General features: G+C 38.9%; 1 protein-coding gene across 5 annotated transcripts in view; it reads right to left on the minus strand.

The window, feature by feature from the left end:
• Positions 1 to 20,327, minus strand: part of smc1b (structural maintenance of chromosomes 1B) — a 56,290-nt gene that overhangs the window by 23,693 nt on the left and 12,270 nt on the right. For 4 of the 5 annotated variants that reach the window (XM_008111385.3, XM_008111388.3, XM_003221430.4 and 1 more), the window contains 10 exons: positions 17,786 to 18,024; positions 16,828 to 17,086; positions 13,099 to 13,239; positions 10,897 to 10,979; positions 9,134 to 9,341; positions 6,554 to 6,739; positions 5,756 to 5,935; positions 4,987 to 5,133; positions 3,355 to 3,489; positions 2,846 to 2,962 (listed from right to left, as the gene is read on the minus strand). In XM_008111385.3, the coding sequence (XP_008109592.2) occupies positions 2,846 to 2,962; positions 3,355 to 3,489; positions 4,987 to 5,133; positions 5,756 to 5,935; positions 6,554 to 6,739; positions 9,134 to 9,341; positions 10,897 to 10,979; positions 13,099 to 13,239; positions 16,828 to 17,086; positions 17,786 to 18,024 (1,695 nt within the window). The remainder of the gene's footprint in view (positions 1 to 2,845; positions 2,963 to 3,354; positions 3,490 to 4,986; positions 5,134 to 5,755; positions 5,936 to 6,553; positions 6,740 to 9,133; positions 9,342 to 10,896; positions 10,980 to 13,098; positions 13,240 to 16,827; positions 17,087 to 17,785; positions 18,025 to 20,327) is intronic. The other variant, XM_008111384.3, reaches the window with a different exon arrangement.

Raw genomic sequence — 20,327 nt, forward strand, 5'->3', positions numbered from 1 at the left:
GCGGTCGGCGAAGGCACAGGAGTGTCGAAGCAGCGTGGGTTCTACATCGGTAGCGGACGAGGAGCTTTGGCAAAAAAGGATGGCATCAGGTACGCCGGTGAGCCTGTGGAGGAGCGGGGGTGGTTCGACCCCGTTGCTTTTGCGGATGAGGCCCCCGACGGGGTTGGTGATGGCTTTGATTGTTCGAGCCCGAGGGGCGTTTGAAAGATTGGTCCCGGAAGGATTGCGGCGGGAAGCGACGGAAGCGATGAGGGAACCAGCGGGTACGCTGTGGCTGCAGTTGGTCGCCACATTTGGACGCAAGAATTTTAAAGTCATGATTGGACTTGAGTTTATCATCGGTACCGGAATTAAATAGTCCAAGTGCGTCAAAGGGGAGGTCCTCAATGACCTGTCTGGAGGATGAGGAGAGACCTGACGACCTCAGCCAGGCGTGGCGACGGATGGCAATCGCGTGGGCAATCATTTTGCCCGCCGTGTCCCCGGTATGTTTCGCCATCTGGATTTGGTGATGGGCGAGCGAATCAGCCTCCTGTTGGAGGGTGGTAAGAACGGAGCGGTCTTCGTCCGACAGTTTAGCGAAGAAGGGTTGTGCCTTCTCCCAGATAATCTGCTGGTAGGCACCCATGCAGGCTCCATAGTTCGCCATCCGGCAAAGTAAAAGGGCTCCGAAGTAAAGCTTTCGACCCACGGCGTCGAAGCGCTTCCCTTCTCTGTCGGCCGGAGTGTTCGACTGACGACCTGAGGATTGGGAGGCCTTGACGACCAGGGAGTTGGGGTCGGGGTGGTGTTTCAGCCACTCCAGGGTATCGTCGTCGGTACGGTACCAAGTCTTGATTCTCTTCGAGGTCGGGGGTATGGAGGAAGGGGTTTTCCAGGAGGCCTGGATAATGTCCAAGAGATAAGGCAGGAAAGGGAGTAGCGTGGCCGGCGGAGCTTGGGCCTGCACCCTTTTGAAAACTGGATCAGACACAGCTTTGGAGGTCTGCTTGATCTCCATACCCAGGGCGTCGGCTATTCTGACCATTTGATCAGAGAAAGCACGAATATTGTCAGTAGGAGAAGGCGGGTCCGCCTCATACGCATCGTGAGGAGGAGAGAGGTCGAGGCCGAGAGAGACCACCGAGGCCGAGAGGACAGAGTCTGGGCGGTCAATGTCGACATCTTCCTCCTCAGCCCCTTGGGGGGACTGAGGGGGAGAAGAAAGTACAGTCTCGGGGGGAGGCATGGCCTCACGGGAAGAGACGGCCGGGAGCCGAGAGTCTTTAGAGGCTGAGGCCTGGGCTGCTCGAGCCAGGTGAGCCGTTTGTCTGCCACGCTCCGGTGTCGAGGTGGGAGGGAAGAACTGTTGGCGCGATGAGTGAAGCGGTGCAAGAGGCTCCGGCACTGGCACCCTGACCATCGTTTGGGTAGAGTGGTGGGGTGAGTCCTGCAGCTCCCCGTCAGACAGGGGGTGCAAAGGGGATTGAGAGACATCTCTAGGCCTCTGGGCCGGCACAATCGGAGAAGACCTTCTCGAGGAGGTTGCCGAGGAGGACGGCGGGTCCCTCTTTGAGGAAGCCGAAGAAGAGGAGCGCTGAGTCAGCCGTTTTTTTGTCGGCGGTTGCTTAGACACAACCCTCAAGGATTTGCCTGGTGTTGGAGGAACCACAGCTGAGTCAGATTGCGCTCGACGAGACTCCTCGTGAGCCCTCTTAAAGGCTATTTTGATAGCAGAGGAGGACGGAGGGGAGCCGATACGAGAGCGGATCGAGGTCACCGAAGCAAGAGAGCTCGACGTCAAGGAAGGCCCCACCTTTCCGGAGCGGGTCGACACGGTAGCCGTCGTCACAGTACACGGTGGCTTGACAGGCTTAGCGGCCCTGGAGGTCCTAGACGCCCTGGATGAGACCGAGGAGGCTTTAGCTGTCGGAGCCTTAGCTGTTGGCGCCGACATTGCTCTCAGAGCTGAAGACGACGACGCACCCGACGTCGACGGAGTCGGTTCTGGCGCAAGAGATCTTTCGTAGAGCGCCGCTCTGAGCCTAGCGGCTCTGTTCTTTCTGGCCTGAGCCGTGAGAGCTAGGCAGAAGCGGCAGGTACCGACCACATGAGCCTCGCCAAGACAGAAGAGACACTTGGCGTGGCCGTCGGAATCAGGAATTTTAGCAGCGCACTGTGTGCAGCATTTGAAACGAGTAGTAGACATGCGAAGAGTCCGAAGTGAACCTTGCGGCGGAAAAAAAGGAACTGGAGAGCGGACGCCCGGGGCTGCCTTATATGCCCCTTGGGAAGGGGGGCGTGGTTACCGCCAAAATTTGAACTTCAGCTTGGAAGAGTTTCCGTCGGAACCTGCGCAGGCGCAGCTTCTCCATTAGTGTGCATTCAGAGTACATGAAGAAAAATGAATAAACTCTTATATGAAGCAAACAACTTAAAATGCAAAAAACACAAAAGTACAGGCAGTCCCCGAGTTACAAACAAGATAGGTTCTGTAGGCTTGTTTTTGTTCAATTTGTAAGTCAGAACAGGTACATTTGTGTAATACCAGTCAAAAATGTATATTTTTAAAGCTTGGATGGCATAGGGAAGGGTTAACACCCCTGTGGGTTTTGTTTTGCTGCTTGTCCCCCTGTTCAAAAGATTTCACCTCACTTTCTGTCTCTGTGATAATTGGATTTTGAAAAATTTTGGATTGTTGTGAAAACAAGGGTTGGTGATAAAGCTTCAGTGGAGACACCTTTTTCGCCATGATAACTCTTTCAGGGGTGAATTTCCCTTCCTAGGGGTAAATTTCTCTCCCTGTTGTCTCACCACCATTCTTAATTATGAATCATTTGTAAGTCAGACGTTTCAAACAACATACCTCATTTATTTTCTTCTGGATTTCATCAATTTTTGCAGTTCTTTGTAACATTCCTTCATTCAGCATGGCACACTGCGATTCAATATTTGCCCGTTTACTTTCCAGCCTATCTTTTTCCTAAATAGAAATACCCACTAGCAATGATACATAACAATAGTCTTATCTTTTCTTTTTCATTTACTCATATAGTAAGAATATTTTCTTCTGAAACCACTTATTCTACAAGTAATACACACTATGGTATTTCAGAATGTGCCAAAACATTCCCCATAGTGATTTTACTTTTCTGATCAATTAAATGTATTAACACTTTTTAAAGTGACAAGCATAAAATGGGCCTTGAATGAAAGCCGCAGTTCCTAAAATACAGATATATGAACATTAAAAAATTATATTCTCACTGGGTAAAGATAACTGAACATGTGATTACCTGTTTAGTAATCTGCATATCCAGAAATTGGATAAAATCACAAGATAAGAGAAATAGCCATGTATATGTCTGATGCTACCTGGTTGAAATTGTCAGTTCTTTTTCTAATAACTTCTAGTTCATTTTGTGAACATCTGTGTCGTGTTTGAATTCCTTGGCACTGAGCCTGCAGATGTTTCAAATCAGCCTCCTTCCTTTTAATTTTCAATAAGTCCTGAGGAAAGAGAATTCTATAATAATTATAAACTCAAAGGCATTTTTACTTTTGTAGACACGAGATTTTATATGTTCACCCAGATATAAAATGATATATATACAAGGTAAAGATAACTCAGTTTCTCTCCAAGGCAGGGGTACTAACTAACACAAAGCATTCACCTTACAAACACGGAGATAAATAATTTTTGGGAAACTTAATTTCCACTAATGCCTTCCACAGTCCTTTGTCAGCACAGAGATAACACCGATATAATCCTTGACAGCTTTTATACGAGTGCTAACATCTTTTTTTGTGATGCCTGACACAATTTAGACAACACTTTAATCCATGTTTAATGCTTTTTGAAAATGTTTTGGTCTATGGAAATTACATTTTTAAACAGAATAAGAGTGTCAACATCAAAGCCAAATACAGTGTTCCCTCACTTATTGCGGGGGTTAGGTTCCAGGACCACCCACAATAAGTGAAAATCTGCATAGTAGGGATGCTATATATTTATACATTATTTTAGTAGTTATACACTATTTTAAGTCTTTATCAACCAATTGTGTGTTGATAAATCGCCTCCTTCTCCTCCCATTGTCACTTGGGATCCTTTTTAATCCCTTCGGCTTCTCCTTCCTCCTGTCCTTAGGCTATAAATTGTATTTTTTATGATTTATAATATTCTTTTAGAGTTTATTGAAAAACCGCAGAACAGCGAATCAGCAAAACACGAACCGGAAAGTAGTGAGGGAACACTGTATTCATTTATGGTAAGGTTCTTAACCATGTATTTATTATTTGTTGTATTTTGTCATCTGTTTTGAGTTCTATCTAAATGATTTTAACCTCTACTGAAGTTATGCTGTTGCGTAAGTTTATATGATCCAAAACAATTACTGCTGCTTTCTTTGCAAAGGAATTTGAATGCATATGCAATGGCCACACAGCTTGTCACTAGTCAAATTTTCAGTAATTCTGTTCCACTTGACAAAAATAGGTTGACTGCTCAAAATTTCAGTGTAACAATACTGTACACACACAAAGAGACTTCACAGCACTGAACTATAATAATAATCATAGTAATAGCAAACAACAGAAACATTTATACAGTGCACTTTCTGAGTGGTCAGAGTGTTTCTAATCTTTGTTGTAGTTGTCTTACCAATGATCTTGCATAGCTAATCCCCACACTGTCGATGGGAAATGCAGTGGCTTACCCAAAGAGCCTAGGAACAAGTTAATTCATGCTGAGAGTTCAACAGTCTCATCAGTATACTTTACTAGTCCTGAGAACACTGGCCAACTACATATCCTTCCTCCTTTCTGTCTGATATAAAATGTACTATTTGATATGTTACAACTGTTGACAACCAAGGTTTACTCTTGGATGTAAGTATATTAAATAATGCTGTAAAATCTACACTTCTCGAGGTCTGAACCATTTTTCACAGAATCATAGTCAATGCATTACTGTTAAATGAAATTTCTTTTTTTCAGCAGCTTTACCTTTAATTCATTCAGCAGCTTTTCTCTCTGTTCTTTGAGTTTATTTACTTCTTTTTCATCCCAGCACCTAGCTTTCATTTTCAAATAACTTGAGCCTCCAGATATTATTCCAGATTTTGAAAATAAAGTTCCATCAAGAGCCACTGTCTGAAAATTTAAGATATTTGCTTTTTTTAAAAATGGTTTATATACACGTAAGGGACTATTAGCCACATACTGTATACCAACATCAGCTGGACTGAAGAAACAATAAATTGGAAAGTGAATTTATCCATAAATAAATTTCTGTGAGAAGTTAAATTTTACTAATCTGTGCCCCTCAATGAAATACAAAATAACAAGCAACACAGTAAGTAAACAGAGTGATAGCACCAATAGGGATAATAATAATAATAATAATAATAATAATAATAATAATAATAATAATAATAATAATGTTTTATTTTTCTATCCCACCATCATCTCCACGGAGGGACCCGGGGTGGCTAACATGGGGCAGAGCCCAACACAGAAACAAAGAATAACAAATTAAAACACATATCAATAACTAAAAACAATAATACGACAATCAAGTAAAATAATCAGTTAAAAACATACCATATCATAAAATATAGAATGGCCATTTAAGTTAAGGCAATAATATCAGCATTACAACTATTAGTTAGAAAGCTTCTGATTGTTCAAAACATTTTAATTGTGAACAAAACAAGAGTGTGCAAACATTTGGCAGGCTGTTAATTATTTTATAATTTAGCATTTTAGACCTTACCTTTAGGCGGTGTGGACCATCAAATGCTAATTGCCTTGCTTCCGTTACTGTTTCACAGACTAAACCATTCCCACAAACAAACTGAATGACTTTCTTCAGGGGAGGAAAGGAAGTCTGTATGACATCAACCATCATTTTAGATCCTCTTATTTCTCGTAATTGTTCATTGATTGGCTCTACCTAATACAAAGGCAATGTTTAGGAAAAGGTAAATTAAATAATGCCCAGGAGTTGCTTAATAAATCACTCGAATAAAAAAATTACCATATTTGTAAAAGCAGTGATGATATTTACTAATGAACCAACCAACCCTACTTTCAAACTCAAAAGAACAAAGAAAGCAATCCACACTAGACATCAAGTACCAAAAAGTATCCAGACAGTGTTACAAAAGAAATTATGCAAAAATGACATTGATTGCTAAAGATGTACAGAATCTTCTGAGCTAGGCCTCAAAAGATTCAGAAGGTTAGAATAATAGGGCTTTCCCTGAACTAATAATCTGTAATGGAAGTAATTATCTATGAACAACGGGAGTAAAGAAATTAAGATCAAAATCCAACCTAACAGCTGTGAAACAAAAGACTAGAGGAGTTCTATTGGCTCTTTTAGTTGAGGAAGCAGTAGCTAATTTATTCTTGTAGTCCTAGAAATACTGGCAATGGTGCAGTTGGGAAATGAGTTGCATTGCCTCATTGTTGCCTGTGACTAGGTGTAAGTGAGTTAAAAACTACTTTTACTAGCAGAATGAATCCACTGGATATTGTTTCAATAAATACATTTCTAAATCAAATTTACCTCAAGATAATCCAAGGGAAGGAATGTTTCAGGCTCAGCTCTTTCTTCCTTGAGGAAACGTATACAATCCCTGGCTGCTTTCTCTGAAGCCACAACAATTGCAGTCATAAACTTGCCAAATACTTTTGTAACAGCAAGCTGATATTTTTTATGGATCGGATGACACAAATCAACCAGTCTTCCAAACTAAAAAAGCAGAAATAATATATACACATGTACAATGAAATGTGAATTTGTACAATACACCGGCTTTCAAGTTTACTTTTGCTGGCAATAAAGAAAAAAAGAAAAAGAAAAAAGATATGAATAACAGGCTCATTTATTTATTTATTTATTTACATCACTTTTACTCCGCCTTTCTCTCCAAGGAGACTCAAAGCGGCTTACAGTAAATAGGAAAAAATTGAATGTCTAAAAACAATGTAAAAACAACCATTCATATAAACAATCTACATGTGGAAGAACATCACTGTAGTCCATCTTAATGTCTTAATACCTTTCTTCCCAAATTCATTTTCAGTAGCAACTGTTTAGTGAAGCCTAACTGACTGGAGAGCACTTTTGCTCTACATATTGTACGCCTCCCCAAAGCACTGCAGTATACAAATCAGTCATTTCAGTTGTAAAACAAAGGGAAGACACCGTTCCTGCAGCTGTGGGTATACTATGTTATATATCTCCAACCTAAATTAAACATATTAATTAAAGAAAGGGTTCCAGTGGCAATACTCTGGCTCCCTTTATATTTCATTCCCAATCACTGTTGCGGAATTTCCATGCTTGTGAAGCAAAGAAGCAGATTATTACTAAGTGAATATGAAACCTCATTTCTGGATTTTTATATATGATCGGCAGACAGAAAAATAAGAAAGTTAACACCATTCTGTTTGTCTCTCAGTGAATCTACACATGATATTATTTTGCTATTCAGACTATCGTGCAAGCATCATTTGTAGAGCATGAGTACAGCCTTTTCCCCAGGTTTAAAGGCATGGGAACACTATTTTTTCTGGTTGGCAGAAAAAGATAGATTTGCCCAGCATTTCACATCTGGCTTTTCTGTTAATCATGAAGCCACCTCTAACTGTTATCAGCATTAATTTTCCAATGCTTACATTAACTAGCTATTTCCAAGAAAACAAAATCTAGTGCCAAAATTCCTAAACCACATCATGTTGATATTTATTTGAAGCCCAAATACAGAATACTCACTATACATGCATTTGCCTGAAAAGTATGCAGTGGTGAACTATTGCTGCATTGTGTTGTTGAAAGCTTTGATGGCTGGAATCACTGGGTTCCTGTGAGTTTTCAGGGCTATATGGCCATGTTCCAGAAGCATTGCTGCATTCAATTTCATTGCTAATATTATTCTGAAATCCTCATAATAGATCAGCCCAGGAAGTATGATGAGCTTTTCACACAGGAACAATTGATAATGTACATAGGCCGTACAAATACTCTCCAAATCAAAATCCCAAAACATTACATAAAGTGCATACAGATATTTAGAATGAAGCACCCCGACTTTTTGTTCTTGTTTGTGGAGCAAACATCCAAGAATGGGTTATATCTCCCTGTTATCCAAGCAATACAGGGGTCACAGAATCATAAAGTTGGAAGAGACCACATGAGTCATTTAGTCTAACCCTCTGCCATGCAGGAGAAGTACAATCAAAGTACCCTCGACAGATGGCCGTCCAGCCTCTATTTAAAAGCCTCCAAAGAGGAGCCTTCACCATACTCCAAGGCAGTGAGTCCTACTGTTGAACAGCAATTACAATTAGGAAGTTTTTTGTAACGTTCTGGTAGAATTTCCTTTCCTTTCATTTGGCCATAGCTCTGATCTTACGATATCGGTCATGATATCTAAACTGGATTTTATATATAATCCCCTAGCTCATCCACAGTACTTTCCATAGAAAAGCAGACAATACAGCAAATACAAGAATGAGAAAGAGAGAGAGAGAGAGAGAGAGAAAGAGAGACTACCAAAGAAAAAAGAGAAGTAATGTCCGAAATGGAAAAAATGAATATCAGTTACATCTTTAGTAGGACTGAGTATGTATCTCTTTCACACACAAGTATGAATACTCAGAAGTGATCAATGTCAAAGATTGGCACTGAGGAGTAGGATGCTAGATGGTGGCCCTGGAATTTTGCCGTTTTACACACTGCTGCAGTGTTAAATAATGAACTTCACACACAATGCTCCAAATTTATTTTATGTTCACAATCTGCATTAAAAAACAAACACACTGTGTAGCTGGATCCTCTTAACTATCTTCATCGCACTCCTGGAGCCTTGGGGGCCCTGAAATGCTATGAGCTGAATTCAGGGTATATTGGCCTGTTGCTATCAAGACCACCCTCCTGCTATGGGTTGGGGCATTTGCGGGAGTGTACGCTCTGAGAGACTACTGGACTACTGAACAAGATTGAGTGCAGCTGCAGCCATGCGAGATGTCACTTAGGTAGCATGGAAGCACAAGAAAGCGTGAAGGCATTTTGAGGAAATGCTTAGGTATAAGGCATAACAGTAGACACTACTGCACGTTGACAATTAAGTCTACTAGTTACCACATAATCCGGATACAGTCTTTTGAGGCTCTCCAAGGTTTCTGCTTTCATCTGTTGTCGTTTTCCTTCATGGACATCGATTTTAGCACTGTGCAAGTCGCTGACAATTTTATTCAGTTCTTCATTTACTTCAGGTATCCGTTTTTTTGAACTTTCAATTACATTTGTCAGTACTGCTTCTTCTTGTTCTTTATCTGCTAATGATTCACTTCAAAACAAAGCAAAAAGGTAAATTGTAGCACGCATGCTTAATGTCAGCTAAAAATACTGTCAAAAATTCAGCAGGTCAAGAGTCTATAGGTGAATGTGTAGCAAAGTCACAACAAAACTTATCATTTCTGTTTAAGACAAAATTCATATTACAGTAGAGTCTCACTTATCCAAGCCTCTGGATTATCCAAGCCTCTGGATTATCCAAGCCATTTTTGTAGTCAATGTTTTCAATATATCGTGATATTTTGGTGCTAAATTCGTAAATACAGTAATTACAACATAACATTACTGCGTATTGAACTACTTTTTGTGTCAAATTTGTTGTATAACATGAAGTTTTGGTGCTTAATTTGTAAAATCATAACCTAATTTGATGTTTAATAGGCTTTTCCTTAATCCCTCCTTATTATCCAAGATATTCGCTTATCCAAGCTTCTGCCGGCCCGTTTAGCTTGGATAAGTGAGACTCTACTGTCCATATTGTTGACTTTATATATAGGTCAATGCCAAGATCAGTAGCCAAAAAGTATGTATTTTGCTATGACCTGTGGACAGGCTGAAGGTTATTCTGCAGATATGGGAAAGCTTCAGAGGACCAGCTATGTTATGTTAATAGTAATTACAGTAGAGTCTCACTTATCCAACACTCGCTTATCCAACGTTCTGGATTATCCAACGCATTTTTGTAGTCAATGTTTTCAATATATCGTGATATTTTGGTGCTAAATTCGTAAATACAGTAATTACTACATAGCATTACTGCGTATTGAACTACTTTTTCTGCCAAATTTGTTGTATAACATGATGTCTTGGTGCTTAATTTGTAAATTATCATAACCTAATTTGATGTTTAATAGGCTTTTCCTTAATGCCTCCTTATTATCCAACATATTCGCTTATCCAACGTCCTGTCAGCCCATTTATGTTGGATAAGTGAGACTCTACTGTATGTTGATGTTTTATCATGGTTGTATGTGTTGTTGTATGTTCTATGTTGGTAATTGAATGCTTTATCTATGTTGGAAACCACCCTGAGTTCTCTTGGGGAGACAAAGCTGTATATAAATAGATTATTATTATTATTATTATTATTATTATTATTATTATTATTATTATTTAGATTTTTTTTTAATCTGACACATTTGGGGAGAGTTGCACCCTTAAACCCCTCCCCACCCCCCGGTTATGGCCCTGCCCCTGACCATCTTCACTTCTCTGCACTGGCACTGAAAAACGCTAGAAGCAGAGAAAGGAGCATGTGTGTGTTTGTGAGTGATTCCTTCAGATTCTTCTGCCTTTCACCATTCTACTCAGAGAAGAGGGTGGTTCTTTTAAAGAAAATATGGCACAACACTTACACTGACCTGTGGCTTAGTTAACCCAGGTTTTTGGGGTTGGTTTATTGACTAAATTTTCTAAACTTATACATGAATAAATACAGTAAATAAACAATGAGGAAAAAACAAAATATCAAGAAAATACAAAATTAAAGGCTTGCATGGATTGTAAAAGTTACGAATTTGAATTCTACCAGCTTTTAAAATACATACGTGCACATCCTACTGTATTCTATCAGTTTCTCCATCCGTTTTTTATTATCTTCTATGTGTTCTCTTATTTGTTTTATGCTTTCCTAAAAACAATGTAAAATGTTGTAAGATACCACTTTATCAAAAAAGGAACATTGAACCTACACAAAATATTCATTTTCTGTAGCTGATGAAGGTTGTTACTCATTTGCTTCAAAATCCAAGTTATGTAAAGTTCCTTCTCATTTTTATGTGTCTTCAAACTGACTCTAACTTTTAAAGATTCTATCACAGGGTTTTCTTGGCAGGATTTTTTTTTCTGAGAGGGGTTGTCACTGTCTTTCACTGAGGCACTCAAATCACTAATGCATACTGGCTCTACTTCCAAGTGCTTCCTTTAGTGGGAATATCCCTTCTCATTTTCAGGGTATGAAGCTGAACAAAATTACTGTTAACTTCATTAAAGTTAAATTAGAAGCATGATAGTCTGTTAATTCTCCTCAAACAGACAGAAGGCAATATCTAAGTCTCAACACCTTTTCAAACAGATCACTTGGAATCAAAGATTCCTCTTGAATTTTTAGGAATGTATGTTCATGGTGTTATTGCATACAACAATTAATACTTTCAAATGTTATTCTACAGGAGTCTAAAAATGACATGTTCATTCCTGAGGTGGCAAAAATAACTCTTCTATAACACTGAAACAGGAAGTGCCTTGTATACTAGGGAATTATATTTTTCTTAAACTTGTTTAATATACAATGTTAAGGCTGTGCAGACATCAAGTACCCAATTTACCTGTGTTTTACTAATTCAAATTTAAGACAAAAATGTAAAACATTCTATGGATTAAAATCCTGGTCTTGAAAAAGCGCTTTCAATATGACTGTGAGTGACCATGGCACATAATTTCTCTCATACAAGGAAAAATTACAACAAAACTTTAAAACCTAGAAGCTGAAAGGGACTGAGACCTAGTTGTCTAAAAGGATCATCTTAAAAGAACCTGAGGATTCTTGTGGCAATTCCATACAAAACATCTGTAAGCAATCAAATGATTCAGCAGAAAAGTTTCTGGAGCAATCATTTTAAGCTGGAATGTTCAAGGGATTCAATGAAAGACCCTTCACGATTTAGAACAGCGGTCAGGGATGCTGCTTAATATTTTTGGAGGTATTTCTTTTAAAAGGCCTTTACTTTAAACATGAGATTGTTTAGAAAAATCAGTCACTGCAATTATACAGCGATTCTGACTATTTTCTTCTTACATGTTAGCAATAACTAAACAGAATAGATTTAAAAAGAACAATAAACTTTTCTGCAAGTTACATCATGTCTTGGGCTACTTTGCAGGAAGAAATCAAAGGGGAGTGGACTTCAATTCCCTTTATAGCAGGTTTCACTTTCTTCTTTGTATGGTTGACATAAAACATAAGTTTTACCGGGATTCCACCAGTACACTCAGGAGGCCATGGTCAATCAAAGACCAATTCCAATCCAAAGACATGAGGGATCTGTCAAACAGTCAGATCAATTAAGTCAAAGTAATCACCAAGATAAAACTAAGCTAAAATGTTCAGTCAGAACATAGGCGTGCCAGAAAGACTAAACTGATGAAAAAGAAGTTCTGAAGCATTTTTTTGGTGCTGTTGTTGTGATAGACAAAAAGGCTTACAAGAGAATGGAACTCAGAGGAATGGTGGGGCTCCAACCAATATGGTGCTCTGTGCAGATACAGAATAACCTATTTGTGTGATTCACAGATCCGCAGAAAGAATTATCTTGACTTGTCTGCCAAGCCCTATTGAGGCATTTCGTAATGCAGATTACAAAACATGTGAGAAGGGAAGCAGGCTAGTCTTACATCTCAATATCGGCTCTCTTGGGAAGAATAATAGTGCTGAGAAGAAAGCTTCCACCCATAAAGGGGTTCCCCCTACTCATATGAGAGCCTCCAAGGGTACAAGGGGCCCTCCTTTTCAGGCTGTTTAGTCCATACATGGAGATCAATGAAGAAAATGGAACTAGCACACTCCCTTTCTGTTAAATATACTTTATTTACAGGAAGAATTGCTCGATAAGATTTTCAAGAATTTGAAAATGGGTTAAGCCTGTTTTGTCCATCTTGAAATCAATTGGACAAAATTGTGCAAAACATCCAAAATCTATATTAATATGTGTAAGCAAAAAGCAAACAGGCCCAGAGTCATTTGCAAGTACCTCTGTTTCTTTTTGTTTCCGCTGATCAAATGACATTTTTTCTTCATCTGCCTTTTGTTCCCAGTGCAATGTTTCAATTTGCTGATTCAGTACTGCTACTTTTTTCCTTACCAGTTCTTTCAGCTCCTTATATTTATTGATCTGGACACAAGCATAAAGTATCAGCAAATAATAACAGTAATAGTAGTATTTCTATTAGTTCCCCACCTCACTTCATGACTAGAGGTGGGGTACAACATAGTTAAAAAATACAGATAAAACACAATGCCATTAAAGCACATATATTTTAAAGCACCAATACTAATAAAAAGTAAATCTAAAATTTATTGTTTAACATTGACTGGGAAAGCCTGCTAGAAGAGATAAGTCTTTAATGAATCAACTGATCACAGCTTCCATACAAGTCTGTCTACTAAGAAGTCTTCTATTTTTATTAATGCTTATTCAAAGACATTATATCTAGGATGGCAGACTTAACGGGAGAAATTTTAAGTCACTATAGTATAAAAAATATTATTTCTGGCTTGAACCGACTTATTAAATTAGTAAGATCAGAAATAAAAGGATATTAAACAATTTACATATAGGAAACTGTTCATAATGTTGTATAATCATGTGCATAATAATTACAGCAAGAAATAAAATAGTTTAGAGAAATTTCCTTTTGTACTTAAACACAAATAGTTTTACAGATTCTAACAATTTCATTGCTACTTACGCGGCAAGGAGGATTACACCTAAATATACAGGGTTTACATTACTGACAATTGCTAAGTTTCCCACATGCAATGGGTTACTTTTCCAAAATGTTCAGTTCAATCTTTCAGTGAGATGAAGTAACACCTCCCATAATATTCTTCTGAAATGTTTAGCTCATACGACTCTGGGATACTGTTGTGGCCTGATGCTGCTGGATGAGATACTATACCACAGCCCTATAGTGTTTCTGGGGACCTTATCCCTTATGGATTACAAGATTTATATGAGATGGAAATTTAAATTCACATTGGTGATGCTACCCAACTTATTTTTTTTCTTTCAACTAATATAAAAATGTATCTATCTATTCATTGCATTTATATACCGCTTTTCTCACCCCTGGGGGAACTCAAAGCAGTTCACAAATGTTGTGGAAGCTCTGAGCCATTGTCTAAATACAATAAAGGAACATATACAGTGAGGGGGGGGGAGTATTTAGTCAGATACCAATTGTACAAGTTCTCCCACTTTAAAAGATGAGAAAGGCCTGTAATTGACATCATTGGTAGACCTCAACTATGAGAGACAACGTGAGAAAACACATCCAGAAAATCACATTGTCTTATTTTTCACGAATTTATTTGCAAATTATGGTGGAAAATAAGTATTTGGTCACCAACAAGCTAGCAAGATTTCTGGGTCTCACAGACTTGTAACTTCTTCTTGAAGAGGCTCCTCTGTCCTCCATTCATTACCTGCAGTAATGGCACCTATTTGAACTTGTTATCAGTCTAAAAGACACCTGTCCACAACCTCAAGCAGTCACACTCCAAACTTCACTCTAATGAAGACCAAAGAGCTGTCATAGGACACCAGAAACAAAATTGTAGCCCTACACCAGACTGGGAAGACTGAATCTGCAATAGGCAAGCAGCTTGGCATGAAGAAATCAATGGTGGGAGCAATAATTAGAAAATGGAAGACATACAAGACCACTGATAATCTCCCTTGATCTGGGGCTCCACGTAAGATCTCACCCCGTGGGGTCAAAATGATCACAAGAACGGTGAGCAAAAATCCCAGAACCACACGGGGGAACCTAGTGAATGACCTGCAGAGAGCTGGGACCAAGGTCAAAAAGGCTACCATCAGTAACACACTACGCCACCAGGGACTCAGATCCTGCAGTGCCAGATGTATCCCCCTGCTTAAGCCAGTACATGTCTGGGCCTGACTGAAGTTTGCTAGAGAGCATTTGGATGATCCAGAAGAGTATTGGGAGAATGTCATATGGTCAGATGAAACCAAAGTAGAACTGTTTGGCAGAAACACAACTCGTTGTGTTTGGAGGAGAAAGAATGCAGTTACATACAAAGAACACCATACCTACTGTGAAGCATGGGGGTGGCAACATCATGCTTTGGGGCTGTTTCTCTGCAAAGGGACCAGGGTTACTGATCCCTATGCATGAAAGAATGAATGGAGCCATGTAACTTGAGATTCAGAGTGCAAACCTCCTTCCATCAGCAAGGGCACAGAAGTTGAAAGGTGGCAGGGTCTTTCAGAATGACAACGATCCCAAGCACACCACCAGGGCAACGAAGGAGTGGCTTCGTAAGAAGCATTTCAAGGTCCTGGAGTGGCCTAGCCAGTCTCCAGATCTCAACCCTATAGAAAACCTTTGGAGGGAGTTGAAAGTCCGTGTTGCTCAGTGACAGCCCCAAAGCATCACTGCTCTTGAGGAGATCTGCATGGAGGAATGGACCAACATACCAGCAACAGTGTGTGCCAACCTTGTGAGGACTTACAGAAAACATTTGACCTCTGTCATTGCCAATAAAGGATACATAACAAAGTACTGAGATGAACATTTGTTTTTGACCAAATACTTATTTTCCACCATAATTTGCAAATAAATTCATGAAAAATCAGACAATGTGATTTTCTGAATGTGTTTTCTCATGTTGTCTTTCATAGTTGAGGTCTACCTATGATGTCAATTACAGGCCTCTCTCATCTTTTTAAGTGGGAGAACTTGTGCAATTGGTATCTGACTAAATACTTTTTTCCCCCACTGTATGGATGAACAAGTTGATGTGTTCTTAGTCAATAAACAAACTATTAAAGCCCTGGGATTACAAGCCTGTTCTAGCCATGGCTGAATTCTGAAAGATCAGGTTTGCAGCTGAGGATTGCATCTAGATCTGGCATTGCAGTTGGATATTGAAGTGCCTGACTCACAGTCACTAGAAATATTTTTCCTTTGTTTTGCTATGACAGGTATTATATCTACTGCTGAAGTTTTTGATTTGTACTAAAGCATTATATTTATCTACAAAGCTCTTTTTCCTTACAAGGCCCCATCTACGCTGACCACTTTAATGCATTTCAAAGCTAGCATCAAATTGCGACAGCTAGATGAATGCCCACAAAAGGACACAGAAGAAAGCCTTCACTGTGCATCAGTGCTCTGTTGTTTATGAAATCATGACCCAAATCTCAAACTGGTTCCAGGATTTCCTATTTAATCATCTACACAGTAAAACCAATTTTGTGAATATTGGTTTGAAACTGACTTAATTGGTCAGTGTAGATGTGTCCTATATAGTTTTGAATATTTATTTTTATTTTATTGCTTTTGTGATTACCACTCCATGACCTGCATTAGTTCTTCTCTAGATCCAAAAAACATATAAATGTATGTATTAAATACATAAATAAATGTAACTTATTACATTGGAAAAACCGTGTGTCTAATATTATTAAGCATTCAAGCTGATAACAGAAACAGAAACAAGAGGGTTATTAGAGCAATCTGAGTCTTAAATCCAACTGTTGATCCCAATTAGTGCAGCTCTTGTCAGATCAATGGTCAAATGTTACACCAAACTAATTCAATGTATTGATTTTAGGAGGGTCTAGCAATTTAATTTAGGCTGGCTAATCAGCTTCTGTTATGAGAAAATACTAGCAAGCTTAACTTCAATCCACTGTTTTACACACTACATGTAATTTTGTCTTGATATTTACCTGATTTTCTTCCAGAAAAACATCTCTAGCTCCACGCAGTCTCTCCTCTGTGAACTTTCCTTCAAACATTCTCCATGCCTTATCGATATCATGTATTTCTGTCTGCAATTCTTTTTTATTTTCTTCTTGCTTTGCTTGTTCTTTCATATGATCTCTCAGCACTTTCTTAGCTGCATCTACTTTTTTAATTTGGTGAGCTGTTCTCTCCTTTGCTTTAATATATTGAGGCCTCTTTTGATTCAATAGGACTTCGAGAGCTCTAAGAAGAGTACACATTCGCCAATATCCACCAAATTGTTTTAAATACAATTCACAGAATATTTTGGTAGGCTCCAGCTGCCATCAACTTAATTCTAAAACTTACTTAATTAGAATCAGTTCAAGAACCATGATAGCAAATTATATCAAAATACAGAAGATACTGGAATTCATTGGCAAACTACAGTCTACTCCAAAACAAGAGTTGAAAGACCTCAAATCCAATTGCTGAGTGACATTTTTGTAAATCCCACTGAATTAATTGGTTTACTTTATTCAGGATAGCAAATGAATTAAGTCAAAGTATCTGTTTTCCTCTACTGCTGATGAACAGTAGAAAATGACTCGTTATTACCCCATCCTCACTCCAAAACTAAACACAAGGTCAGTTATTTTCTGGAATTGCCTAACATGCACTTGCAGATTAAGGCTGTAATCCTCTTGCCTGCTGGGAAGTGAAGGGAATATCCTGAAACTTTTTTTTTTTAGTAAACCTGCATAGAATAAATCTAATGATCTCTAAAGCAACCCCATTTAAAGGCCAATTCAGAAGATATAGATATAATTTCTAGGTGTGCCATGAAGCTGAGGGAGGGAGGGAGGAAATCTCATTACAGCAATGCCTACCATGTGTAACACAACCTCCCAACATAGATGTATAACAAGCTGATATAGGCATTTCACTAACTACAACACTTACTTTATTTCTTTTTCAATATGTTGATGGTTTCTATTTAACGTTCCAAGGACCTTTTTCTTGGCTTTCACTGTATCTTCAGCATCAGACACAGCACTTTTCTTAGCATCAATACTGATGTTTTTTTCTGAAAATTTATCATTAAGAAAGCCAATTTTCCGTTCATTGTGATATAATCGGAAAAGCTGCAACTGCTTCTTACTCTCTTTCAGCTCTTCAGATAGCATCTGATAACATTCTGCCTGTAAACAGTAAAATTACAACATGCAACAGCAAAAGCTACTTTTGGGTGAAAATGTGTTTATTTCATTTAACTCTCCCAGTTGGGCAAAAGTAGACACATGGTATAAAACAAAGACAACACTGTTAAAAAGACAGCAAATTAATTAAAATGTAATTAAACAATAAATAACATATTACAGTAGAGTCTCACTTATCCAAGCCTCGCTTATCCAAGCCTCTGGATAATCCAAGCCATTTTTGTAGTCAATGTTTTCAATATATCGTGATATTTTGGTGCTAAATTCGCAAATACAGTAATTACAACATAACATTACTGCGTACTGAACTACTTTTTCTGTCAAATTTGTTGTATAACATGATGTTTTGGTGCTTAATTTGTAAAATCATAACCTAATTTGATGTTTAATAGGCTTTTCCTTAATCCCTCCTTATTATCTAAGATATTCGCTTATCCAAGCTTCTGCCGGCCCGTTTAGCTTGGATAAGTGAGACTCTACTGTATAAATATTTAAAATATGAACTAAAAAGAAAACAAACTTAATATGCTTTAAAAAGCAAACTCAAAAGCAGTTTACAAACAATACATGAGTGTATTAGGAGGGTTTTAAAATATATATAGTTTCTTCAAAGCTTGTCAGAATAAAAAAAATATTGGCCTGTTGATTAAAGGACAGCAAGGAAAGACAGTCTAGCCCAGGTATGGGCAATCCTCAGTCCTCCAGGTGTTTTGGACTTCAATTCCCACATTTCCTAACAGCCTACTGGCTGTTAGGAATTATGGGAGTTGAAGTTCAAATCACCTGGATGGCCAAAGTTTGCCCATGCCTGTTTTAACTTCTATCATGTACTATCTATATCATGCTTCTACCATGATCCAAATTACCAGGTTTGTTCATGAGATTACAGTCCTGAATCAACCTAAACCTAAAATATATATGGCCTTACAGACTAACATCATCATTATAAATTGTGTCCAGAAACCCACTAGTGGGTATAACCAGCTGTAGTGAATACCCTGGCACAGAATACCAGACCAAAATTCATTAGCAATTTTCTCTACATGCATTTTGGGTCCTTATTGGGTAACTGAAATAACTATAGTTCTAATGCATAACTGTGCTGACCAGTTGATGTGAAGAACAGTGAATCAACTCTATGGCTGCTCAATGACACACTGAGTTCATACAGGGAAACAGGCCAAAATTGGTTAACCACATTAACTTAAGTCACAGGTTGCTCCAAATTTTCCCCTACAATTGTTTACACTAGTATCCCATGTTTCCCAGGCTCAAGCTCTCCAGGGACATGGGATAGCACTCACTCACCCAGTTTTCCTCATCACAGGAGCCACAACATGGCTTATGTCTGTCACAATATGGCTTGTGTCTGTCACTTGTCACTTGGAGTGATAATAGCAAGTGCAACTAGGTGATTGGAAGAGGGGAGAGAGGAGAGGGAGATTCCTCCTCTCCCTCCTTGTTCTTATGCCCCAGCCAGTATAACTCCAGATGACAAGGGCTTGGCACTTGGGGTCCTGAAAAATTTGGTAACAATAAGTTTTCTGAACATCACCTAGTGGCTATCTTACATATTTACACGAATCTGTTATGTAGTGTTTACAGTGAACTCTGCAGAAGATGCATCAGCTGTACTTCGTAAAAAGTGAAATCAGCCTGCTTAGCAAGCCCTGCAAATGCTGATTTGATATCAGTAAATGTTTTATTTTATACCTGTTACTAGCTGTGCCCGGCCACGCGTTGCTGTGGCGTTGTCTGGTGGCGTTGGTGAGAAATTGTTGAGGTAGTGGTGGTATTCAATGTCTGTTGTATGGTTGTCTTTATGTTTAGTATGCACACTGAAGTGGATTATATGGCAGTGTGGAGTCAAGATAATCCAGTTCAAAGCAGATAATATAAGATTCTAAATGGGTTATATAGCTGTTTGGAAGGGTCTTGAGTCTACACTGCCATATAATCCAGTTAAAATCTGATAATCTGTGGAAGAGGCCTAAGTGAGGCCTAACTGCCTGTCCCCTGGGCTGAGTAGGTTGCTAAGAGACCAAGTGGGTGGAGCTTAGCCTTCTAACTGGCAGCAATTGGATAAAAACTATTATTCCTCTCCCTGTAATTAGGACTTTATTTTTCTTTTCTTTTTGTTGTATCAACCTAGAGCCGTGAATGATGGGTTGTGTTGTCAAATTTCGAGGTTGGGGGGCCTGTAGTTTTGTTGTTTTGTCCACTGCCCTGATGCCATCATTCTTTTATATATATAGATATACCCGTGATCACATAAAAATTTCTTG

This window comes from Anolis carolinensis, chromosome 5 (assembly GCF_035594765.1).
Source record: "Anolis carolinensis isolate JA03-04 chromosome 5, rAnoCar3.1.pri, whole genome shotgun sequence".
NCBI lineage: Eukaryota > Metazoa > Chordata > Lepidosauria > Squamata > Dactyloidae > Anolis > Anolis carolinensis.